We start from the raw sequence: 11,855 nt of genomic DNA on the forward strand, positions 1-11,855 counted from the left end.
GTGGGTCTCTATGGTGTAAAATCCTAGCAAAAGTATAGAAAGGAGGCTGAGTAAGCTGTTTTTCTTTTTTTGGCAGTACTGTGGGTTGAATTAAGGCTGTTATACTTGCTAGGCCCCACTGTTAGACCTTTTGCTTTTTAAGTTTGTTTTTCTGAAGTTTTTGCTCAGCTGGCCTCAGACTGGAGTCTTCTACCTCTACCTCCTCCAGAAGCTGGGATAACAGGCTTGGACCACCACACCTAGCTCCAATAGATTTCGAATAGATTATCATTCACAGCAATTCTGTGTGAATGATGCATTTGGCTTCATCATGACCTTGGTGGGTGCTTTATCCATAGAGATTGTGTAAATAATGGAAGTCTATGGTTAAAAATGTGACCTTCAGTGCTGGCTGACCTGGAGCTGAGTCTTACAGTCTGTGTCCAGTATTTGAGTCCTGTGTGAGTTCTGGACCTTCTAAGCCACAGTGTCAGTTGTAGACTAGATTGGCGTGCCAGCTCACACAATTACCACTTGTAGAGCTCTTGGCATAGTGCCTGGCATAGGCCTGAACATCCAATAAATGTTAGCAATAGTTATTCTACAGCCAACCCCTTCTCCTAGCATCCCTGTTCTCCACACTCCAGTCTAAATTGGATGGAGGTAGATATTGAATTCTTTAGGTTCTATTTCACAGAAGAAACACACACACACACACACACACACACACACACACAATATTGCCATATCAGAGAAATCCTAACAGTAGTTGTTGTTGTCATTGTGATACTGAGTTTCAAACTCAGGACCTCACACTTGCTAGACAAGTGTTCTACTGCTTGAGCCACTCTCCATCCCTTTTAGTTTATTTTTCATTCTAGCATCTCAAGCTATTGTCCAAGAACAGCCTTAGTCAAGATCTTCATACCTGCACTTCACACATAATTGGAACCACAGATGTGCATCACCATGCCTGGCCTATTTAGCTTGTTTTGTTACAATGAGGACTCAATAACATTTTACTCACACTGATCTTCAACTAGTGTCTTTCTGTGTTCATCACCTGAGTATATGTGATTACAGGCATAAGCCACTTGTATCGAGCCCCTCACAGTAGATTGTATAAATGGAAGTCCAGTGAGACAAAAAGAATGCAGATTGTAAGACAAATACAGAAACAATTCATTAAAAATGTGTGTACTGGGCTGGGAAGGTGGCTCAGTGGTAGAGTGCTTGCCTCACATGCCTGAGGCCCTGGGTTTGATCCCTCAGCACCCCATAAACAGAAAAGGCCAGAAATGGCACTGTGGTTCAAGTGGTAGAGCGCTAGCCTTGAGCTGAAGAGCTGAGGGACAGCCCCCAGGCCCAGAGTTCAAGACCTACAACCAACCAAAAAAATGTGTGTACTACTTACTTTGGAGGTAATATATGCCAGTGTTCATATTAGCTGTTGGTAATGTTCTTTTTTTTTTTTTTTACACATTTTCCAAAATGCACCTGTCTTACTTCTTATTAGAGAAAACCTGCAGATGCTATTTTGAAAAAGGAAAGAAAGGCTGGGGACTCTTGCCTGTAATCTGAGCTATTTAGAAGACTGAAATCTGAGGATCAAGATTTGAAGCCAGTTTGGGCAGGAACAGTCATGAGACTCTGTCTCCAGTTAAACAACAGCCACAAAACAAGCTGGAAGTGGAGCTGTGTGGCTAAAGTGGTAAAGCACCAGCCTTGAGCAAAACAGCTCAGGGATAGTGGCATCAGAACCAGTCTGTGGCATGTGGGCAAAGCAGCCAGTTCTCCTGCTAGACAGAAGTAGCGACCTGGGGAGCAGGGAGCCCAGGGACCATGTGATACATTTAGGAAGACGCTGAACAATTAGAGCTATAGGTATTCTGTAATCCTCCGTGATGTTTGACATCTGCCCTACTCCCAGGAATCTTGCTCTTTTCATCATTAGTTTCAAAGTAGATAGATAATTGGATAATGAAAAAAAAACTGATCTGTTGTCCCAATGCTCCATGTTACTTGGATCCAGAAATACAGTAAACCCTAGCTGGCCACACCTGCTGTCCCCAGTAATAGTCCCCAGATGGGTCACATGTGCAGAAGTGTAGTGTTGGGATCTCAGGCTTGATAAAAGGGTGGGGAACCTTTTGACTGTCCAGGACCACTGGGTATTTATAACATCATTTGCAGGCTATACAAAATTATCAATGCAGGCCAGCCACTATGGGCAGCAGAGGAGAAGCAAATGAGAAGCATCAGTGTCTGTCCTGTCATGTACCAAGTGATGGCCCACTGGGGGTTCCCTCCTGCTCATAGCTCCACACTTTCAGTGTCTCCACAAGAGCATCCTGCCAGGCCCAATGGGTGCTGAGAACCTCTTCTTTAATAATCATAGAAAAGAAACGAGTGGAGTCCATTTCTCACATTCTGATTCAAGTGATCTATCCTTCCTCTCAGCAGTACCACTTCCCTAATGATTTCCCATTCATTTACCTTCCTCTCCCAGGTCTCCAAAGTTTCCTGTTTTCCAACTACTTACTCTCTCTATTTTAATTTAGGGAAACATGTATTATATGACTTTCAGAGTTTTTAATGGAAAAAAATATTCATAGGCTAATCTTATTTACATTTTAGTGCAGTGAGTGCTATTTTATAGAACACTTTAAAAATCCCAACTTTAGGGTTCACTTAAAATTTGAAAAATTTAAATTAAAAAAAAAAGCTCGGACCAAAAAAAAAAAGGTTCAGCTACATTTTCTCTTTTTTCAGGACAACAGATGTTACTTCATGAACAGCTACTAGAATGCATGTGCTCGATTCTAAATGGAATTTTTATCAAAGTTGGAGGAACTTTGGCCCACAAAACTATTGGACTAACAACACATCTTGAGTTGCCTCCCCAAACTGTGTTTTTTGTACAATTGTTTTTCAAGTCTTACAAGGAAACAGGCCAACACTGAGAGGAGCCCCACTTTTTAAATTTCGGCATGGTTTGGGGGTTTACAGCATCCAAAATTTTCTTAACTATACCCCCCACCTCTCCCTCCTTCCCTCCCTCCCACCCTCCTTCCCTCCCTCCCACCCTCCTTCCCTCCTTTTCTTTTTCTGGTCTTAAAACATTCTTTTGGCTGCTCTGACAAGTTATTCTTGCCAACCAGTTGCTTTTATGGTAATTGACAGCATAGCTGGCTTTTGGAACTTAGGAGCCAAGAAGGCATTTTAGCTTAGACTTGGGGAGATTGTGCCAAGCTACTTGTAGGGCAAGAGATACAAATGAGCAAGTGTGTGGGGATCAGACCCTAAGTCACTGGGTGCTAATGAACTTCAACCTGATGGTCTACAAACCAGAACTAGCACAGACTCACGGAGGCTGGCTGTATTTCAGCAGCATTCTGAATCTTTTTCTTTCCCCTGTTTCTGGAGCACCTGGTGCCATTCCTGGACGGGAGTTGGTGAGATCACCCCATTTTCAGTGGGCAGAAGTGGCCTGGGCCCAGATAACAGGGACAATAGCCTCACTACTCTTTCAATAATGACTCAAGGCTGCAAAGACACAAGATGGCCGAACTAGAAAAAGAATCAGTCAGTTTTTTACTTCAAAGAAAAAGAGCATGAGAAAAAAAATATTATAATATTTAGAACTACTCCTTAACATAATGAATGGATTGTAAGTTTTCTCAATTGCCTTCAAATGATATCAGTTGTCTAAAATAGCTAGGATGCATCCCAGAATATATCTCAGCGTAATGAATTTAAAAATACGTCCCCCAGACTACCAGGTCTTGTGTATCTATTAGCTACTTGCCAATTCATCTGGGAAGTAGAACTCAGTACTCTGTAGAAGGCGGCTTTGAGATGCTTGATATCCTTAGAGACACGGGGCAGCCCACCAGTAATAGCAACAGAGAAACTGGGCTCTTCTTGTGGGTACATGCATGCACCAATATGAGGGCTTGAACTCAGGGCCTTGTGCTCTGACTTGGCTTTTCCTCTCAAGGTGAAAACCACTTAGGCCACACCTTGACTTCTGGCTTTTAGCAACTGCTTTACTAGAGATAAGAATCTCATAGACTTTTATGCCTGAACTAATTCTGAGCCACCTCTTGAACTAAGATTATAGACATAAGCTATTAGCACTTGGCCATAATAATACTTTCTAATTTACTTCTGAACTCCAACCACCTTGGACACGGAGAAACTCCAGATTGGTTTAAAATACTGAAAATTGACATTTGTGATGTGGTTTTAACACTGACTATGAGTAGAGATCCAAGAGGCTTCTATTCTTTGGCAATTTTTATGAAGGCTTTCTCTCTGTCTTCGGACCCTAATCCATACCTGTGACACCAAGTGAGCCCATCTACCTTCATATGAAACCAAAATTTCCATCTTCTAAATACCGCCCGGGACATTGTCAAGATTTGTGAAACTAATTTAGATGACCAAAATGGGGATTAGAGCTTGGGTTTTTACACTTCAAAGTTATTTTCATAGGCACCAAAGGGTAAAACACATATACCCCCAAGAATAAGCAGAATGTTATAATTTCGCAGTTGGCTGCAGTAAACTTGTTTCTTGGTGGCACAAGTTCAAGGTGTTGGCCCCAGGGAGTGCCAGCACATATGAGACTGCAGAACACACAACTTCTGGCCTCCTCTGAAACAAGAAGTGCTCCCTGGGCCTGCACAGGACCCCTTCCGATGCATGCTCCATGCAGTGATATCATTTCCAGATTCCGTGTCCCATTACATATTTGATAGCCACCGGCTACCTTTGGAGTTAACTCTCCTTGAGCTCCTGATTCTAAGACCTTGTATATAGGAGCCAACTTTGCTTGTGAAACAGAGTACAGTTACATGACTTTACTAAATGATGTCTTGTTATTTCCCTAATGTTACCGGAGCTTCATGGAACTTCTGCTTTTGCCAAATCTTTCTTTTGAATAAATATCTCCATAACCTATTGTTTCACTTTGGCAGTAGGGTTATTGCAATTTGTGGGCCGAATTGGGAAAAGGCTGAAATATTCTCTCTCTCTCTCTCTCTCTCTCTCTCTCTCTCTCTCTCTCTCTCTCTCTCTCTCTCTCTCTCTCTCTCTCTCTCTCTGTATCTCTCTCTGTATCTCTCTCTTTGTCTCTGTCTTTCTGACCCTGTTTCTATCTCTCTCTCCCTCTCTTCCTGAAAAGTCTCCAACAAACCCTCCCCTAGACAAGGACTTTGATTTGTTCACTGTGCTGGTGATTACTGAGTAAAGATGTATCAGTTCTAGGAGTAAACAGGGAATGGAGTGTGGGTTCCAGAAACGTGCTAACACGGGCCAAGTCCCTAGGTCTCAGTAAGTTACAACACAAATAGAGCCTTTGAATAGAGCCTGGCACACAGGATGGTCAAGATAATATAAACTAAAACTCAGTATTACTTTCTCCCATGTACCTGAGTAGGTTTATAACCCCATATTATCAAAAGCAACAGAGGCACAGTTGACCATGTGAGCCAACCTCATGGGACCCAAAGATTCAGCAGCTGACAAGGCTCCAAACAGCGACTATCCTAATGTTCACAGAGCCTATGTCCCCCTCATCCTCAGGATCCCTGAAATCTCAAACAAAGCTGCCTCTCATCAATGAATGAACACTGAAGGAACTCACCTTGCTATTCGTCATAACAACCTTGTCATTTGTTTACTAAGTACATTGCACTCAGAGTGAACCTTTGTCATCTTGCTTAACTCAGGATATATTAGTAGATGTTCTCTATTTTTGTTTTCACAAATGGCATGGAGACTTAGCTACCTGGCCCTCAAGGTTATAGAGTTCTGTTCTGTTCTTTTTTTTTTTTTAAGAGGTGAAGAGTTTAATAGAGACACAGAGAAAGTGCACTATTAAGGGAAACAGCAGACTCCAGCTAGATGGCTCAAATGTCAAGATAAATGAGAGGAGGAGGACACACACACACACACACACACACACACACACACACACACACACACACACACACAGAGGGAAGGAGAGAAAGAGAAGAGAAAGAAAGAGACAGAGACAGAAAAATATTTCCTGCTCCCCATGCAGGAAATGGCAGCTAAAGAAATCAGTAGGTGTTATTTCTCTTGTCCATCTCTGCCCTGAGAAATCCTGCTCTAAATTGTGAAATAAGAGTCAGGCAGAGGGGCTGGGAAGCTGGCTCAGTGGTAGAGTGCATGCCTTGCATGCCAGAGGCCCTGGGTTCGATTCCTCAGCACCACATAAGCAAAAAGAAAAAAAAGCCGGAAGTGGCGCTGTGGCTCAAGTGGTAGAGCGCTAGCCTTGAGCTGAAAAGCTGAGGGACAGCGCCCAGGCCCAGAGTTCAGGCCCCACAACCGGACCCAAAAAAAAAAAAAAAAGAGTCAGGCAGAAATATGGCTGAGAAAGAACATGACTTGGATATTATTTTTCAAAATCACATCTTGACACACTGAGTTAAAAGGGTGACTCAGAAGAATCTTGTTGACCCCAGTCCCCTGCAGTCCACAAAAAAATGAAAAACCTCACTCTGACCATCCAAGGCCATGAGCTCCAGAAGTAAATGACACACTAACCCAGTTTCCTAAGACTGACCATCTCATGTCCACAGCCCTCTATAAACCTGAGGTCTTGGCATCTCCCGGGCAGGTCTGCCCATACCTCTGTCTAGGGAATACATGTTTATCTTTTCTTGTTTTGTATTAATAAATCTTCTCCTGCTTTCATTATCTCTCTGTCCATCCTTGAATTCTTCATCTAAGATCTTCTGTTCTGAAAGTGAGCCAAATCCAGTAACAGACAGACTATGTTATAGAACAATTATATTATAGTCCAGGAATATTGATAAGTAATGATTCTTTTGTCATGTCTCTTCCAGTTCTAGATTGACTTAGAGCTCAAACTTAGGAAATGAAGATGCATTGCCTAGCATTGCAGAGAAAATGAAGAAGCATTGTAAATATTGAGTTGGGGGAAAGAAAAATGAGAAGACAGAGACCAAGACCATGTTAAAAAGCTGAAAAATAAGAAGAGCTTAGAGTCGATACTATGTTCTACATGGTCTCCCTATGCACCACAATATCTCATTCTATAGCTCCCAGATGCTTGCTGTTATGGACAATTGTGACCATAGTGGCTTAAGCACTAGGAAGATTCAGAGTCTCCTGAGCTGATGGGAGTCCCTGCCATACTCTTCTGCCTTTCAGCCTTGCCATCCCTCTTCACCCCATATGCAGCCCTCCTTCCAGTGTCAATTTTGGTGTTCCTCAGACCATATTCCAATCAAAGAAGCCATTTTCACCTTGCTCACTCTTTTCTTCCTTCCTTCCTTCCTTCCCTCCCTCCTTCCTTCCTTCCTTCCCTCCCTCCCTCCCTCCCTCCCTCCCTTCCTTCCCTCCTTCCTTCCCTCCTTCCCTCCCTCCCTCCCTCCCTCCCTCCCTCCCTCCCTCCCTCTCTCCCTTCCTTCCTTCCTTCCTTCTTTCCTTCCTTCGTTCCTTCCTTCGTTCCTTCGTTCGTTCGTTCCTTCCTTCCTTCCTGCCTTCTGTCTTTTCCCCCCTCTCTCTTTCTTTGTGTGTTTGGGAGGTGTTCATGTTCTGAGTAAGAGAGCAAATGTTACCAAGCCAGCATACTCCCCAACTTCCTACCACAGCAGCACCAGGAGTGTTCAAACACTTTTGGAGATGGAGGACTGGTACTTGCTTATTCTGATGCTCCTGATTTCTGAGTTCCTGTGAGTTTACTCATCTGCTAACTAACCAGAGGCAACTAACAACTAATCATTTGCCAGTCCTGCTTTTCTGAAATCACAGAATGTTGAGCTGTAGATATCCTCAGAATCTTCATGGAAAATTCTACCTGAAGGACTCAAATTCCAGACCTAATGATACATTGTAATCTGTTCAACGTTACACAGCAGAAGAACAGCAGGACAAGATTAAGCACAGTCAGCATCTTCTCTCTAGATACTGACTTCCTATGAAGAGGCTCCACTGCTGTGTATCACCCAAAGCTACCCGTGGTGGGGGTGGGGTGGTGCATATGCTAGTACTGGGGCTTGAACTCAAGGCCTGAGCTCTGTCACTGAGCTTTTTTACTCAAGGCCAACAACACTCTACCACTTGAGCCACAGTTCTGCTTCTTGTTTCGGGGTAGCTAATTGGAGATAAGAATGTCCTGGAATTTTTTGCTTTGATGAACTGCACTCTTCAGATCTCAGCTTCATGAGTAGCTTTTATTTATTATCTGTTTTCATCTTAATTCTTTTTTGTGGGGGTCTGGTCGTGGGTGCTGTCCCTTAGCTCTTCAGCTCAAGTCTAGCACTCTACCACGTGAGCCACAGCGCCACTTCCGGCTTTTTTCTTTTTCCTTATATGGTGCTGAGGAATCGAACCCAGGGCCTCATAGATGCAAGGCAAGCACTCTACCACTGAGCCACCTTCCCAGCCCTTCATCTTAATTCTCTCTCTCTTTTTGAGTCTTAATTCAGGATGCAGAAATAAGCTAAATAAGCTACTTGTCCTTTTTTGAAAACAAGAGCTGGAGACATGGTTCAGGTGGTAGAATACCATCTGTGAGCAAGAAAGCCAGGTGAATATGCAATTCTGAGTTCATGACCTGGTACTGGCTAAGACAGACAGAGAGAGAGAGAGAGAGAGAGAGAGAGAGAGAGAGAGAGAGAGAGAGAGAGAGAGAGAGAGAGAGAGTAGTAATTGATTATTTGCTTCTCTTCACAGACACTCTGGAAAATGGACCCAGTAAGGGTGAAAGGTGAGCAAAACCTTTTTTGTTTACCATTCATACATTGCAAGGGTGCCATCTTGAGTGCAAACTGTAGTGAGTTTGATCGTTTTCTGTCTGTTTTGCTTAAATCCAGTGCAGCTCACAGAAAGGGACCGAGCAAAGATGACACATACTGGAGGGAGATCAACGCCGCCATGGCCTTAACAAATCTTGCACAAGGAAAAGACAAACTGCAGGGAACAGCGAGCTGCATCATCCAGAAGTCTTCGCACATAGCTGAAGTAAAGACGGTCAAAGTGCCACTCACACAGCAGTTTTAAACATCCATCCAACCATTGTGTTCCGTGTCTGTGTGTTTTGCATACGTCCTCCTCCTAAGAGCCGAAGCAGGAGTGAAATCAACTCCCTTTCAAACCTCTTATTTTTAATTATCCTAAATATCTATCACGTAGTTGCTTCTCCAAAAAGACATAAATTATAAAAAAAGAACTTATTTTAATCAAAAATATTAACTTATTTTATGTTACTCAAACTATGCATAAAAACACGTCTGCATTGCCATTACAGTAAGTGCCTTGCTTTCTGAGGGGAAAACAAACAATCAGACAAACATATGCTTTAACGTGGGCACAGTGCAAACAGCTGTGCCTCAAAATGTCAGTTCCCTGTGTTTATCAGTCTGTGGGCACCGCTGCAGACAGGACTAAGCGTTGCCGGACTGAACTGAGGATTGCTCGAAGCCATTGAAATGTATTCAGTCATTCACATGCTACAACTTGGAAATCTGGTCAGCCCATATGAAACGTTCTTTGAAAAGGACGACTACAGGATTGAAAGTTGTTCATTGTGCTGTTCGGAGCCAGGGTGGAAATTTTGTGCATGTATTTTTGTCTGTGTATCTGACGTTGCAAACCCAAATGAAAGGTGCAGTGATCCTTACAGTGTATACATTTAAGATTCCTTCAAAACTACTTTAAAATTGTAGTGCGCGTATTGTCATCAGGAAAAAAAAAAAAAAACTGGTGAAACATGGCTTGAAGGCAGCACCAGGCTCTCTAGAACTAATTTAGATTTTCTTTCTCTGAAGCTTTTTTTTTTAAGTTTACTGTATAAATGGCTGAAAATGTTCCTGTGTAAAACTAAACCTACAGTTTGGCTTGAGAGCATAATCCTGTTTGCATTAAGAGTTCAGTGTTTTTCTGTGATGGAAACTTTTCTCATATGAAATGACTAAAATGGTTTTTATTTGGTTCATTTCAAATTACAATTGCTGATAGACAATTTGTATTGCAATGAGAACAAGACAACGTAGGAAATGGATCCCTCTAGGATAATCCATCTACATACATAAAATTGACTTTTTTAAAAATTTGAAACATATGGAAAACAAAACATTGAACCCTCTCTGAATTTTGCCAAGTAAAGGATATTTAAGTAAAAATTAAATGAAATCATGCATTAAAGAAAGAACATTTTGTTTCTAAATTAAACTACCATTGAGTGAGAATAATCAATATCAAGAAAGAAGAGTATCTTTTTCAGTCTAACAATAATATTCTAATCAACTTGGGAAGACTTTAAACTTAAATAAACAGTGGGGACGCCAAATACGCCAGAGTGTGTATGCAGCTGAGACATGGATTGGACGATATTGTGGGATTTTTTTTCTGGGTAGTAATCTATTTTGTAGGGTTTTTTTTTTTTAACTGGAAAGCATTTGTGTGTATGTGTATGAACAAGAGCCAATAGTGCAGCCATATGGTGACATTTTTCTTTATTTTGCAAAAATGCTTTTAAAACCAAAGGCTGCTCTGTCTGTGCTACAAACAGCAACAGTCTTGATCTAAACTGTAGGACACTTTTTCCTGTAACATAGCATTTGGGGGACTGGGTTTATTTAGTGTAATGAAGATAATTTGATATAAAAATATTTTGTATAGATAATTTTTTACTTTTGTTTTTTGAATTGCAGTTTGCAATAACAGTAAGTTCAAAGCAAAGTATGTAAGTTATGACTGTATGAGCAGATGATGTACTGAGCTCTTTTGGTTTATGTCTTTCCGTAGTTAGAGATGCATGATGAAGACATTGGAGTTGTTACAAGACAATTTTGCCAAAATGTGAGCATGTCAATGAAAACTAAAGACAAAAATACTTCATTCTTCCTCATACTATTATAAGTTATTCTGGTATTGAATGTTTTAATAAAAGTGTTTTTTGTTTTAACATATTTCAGATAGATGAGTGAGTGCTGGTGGTATTTTATCTGAATTAGTTATGATTCACTTTTTTGCCATCTCTTTTTTTTTTTTAAGTCAGACTTGTTTTGTGTTCTAAACTATAGATACAAGATCAGAGGTGTCTCAGGTGATAGAGAGTCAGCCAGTGAGCAAAAGTGACAGACACTGAGTATGCATGCAGATCTTGGAACACAAAAAGGGGAGGAAAAGAAAAAAAGAAAAAAAAAGAAACAGCAGATACCAGGCCAGTATCACATGGCTAGCTTCCTGATTTCATTAAAATACCAAACCTCGGAGTCTAATCTCTAAGAACATTGAAAAGATTTCATAATTAGCACCTCCCTGGCAATATCTGCAATTGCAATTACTTTATAATTTAATTTACTTTTGCTGCTTTCATACTTTTGGGGAATAAAAGTCCCCTCAGTCTTTCATTCCAAAGACTCTTGCACAACGTTGAGTCAACAGCTGAGACTCCGAGTCATAATTTATACGGTAGAGAAATGGGATTACCTCTCTTCTTTATTTTGCCATATTGTAATCATTTTAGTAAAATGAATAACTGCCAGGAATTCTTGACAGATTTAAAATAAAAGTTAATCTCTAGACCTCAGTGATCACATGAATTCTGTTTTCCTTTGCAAGTTGACCAGGGGGAGGAATCACTGTTAGGCCCAAATCCTCTTTTGCTTTGTAAAGAATATGATGTGCGTTGCTACCTTGGTAGTTAGAATTTTACCCCATGAGACTATCAACCCACCTCTGAAAACCCAAACAAGAGAGTGTGATTGTAATTATTGAAATACATCATTTAAAGAGGAGCATTGTTCAGTCCATTCCTTCTTTGAGTAGGGAACACATAAACATTCCCACACGTGTGCTCTGAAGCCGGGAAG

At 41.3% G+C, this 11,855-nt stretch overlaps 1 protein-coding gene across 3 annotated transcripts in view; it reads left to right on the plus strand.

Moving 5' to 3' along the window:
- Positions 1-11,251, plus strand: part of Mkx (mohawk homeobox) — a 69,849-nt gene extending 58,598 nt beyond the window's left edge. For 2 of the 3 annotated variants that reach the window (XM_069998208.1, XM_069998207.1), the window contains 2 exons: positions 8,713-8,746; positions 8,853-11,251. In XM_069998208.1, coding sequence (XP_069854309.1) covers positions 8,713-8,746; positions 8,853-9,039 — 221 coding nt within the window. In that variant the 3' untranslated portion in view covers positions 9,040-11,251. The remainder of the gene's footprint in view (positions 1-8,712; positions 8,747-8,852) is intronic. The other variant, XM_069998209.1, reaches the window with a different exon arrangement.
- Positions 11,252-11,855: the final 604 nt, after the last annotated feature.

Source organism: Dipodomys merriami, unplaced genomic scaffold, assembly GCF_024711535.1.
Source record: "Dipodomys merriami isolate MVZ:Mamm:240054 unplaced genomic scaffold, mDipMer1.0.p SCAF_51, whole genome shotgun sequence".
NCBI lineage: Eukaryota > Metazoa > Chordata > Mammalia > Rodentia > Heteromyidae > Dipodomys > Dipodomys merriami.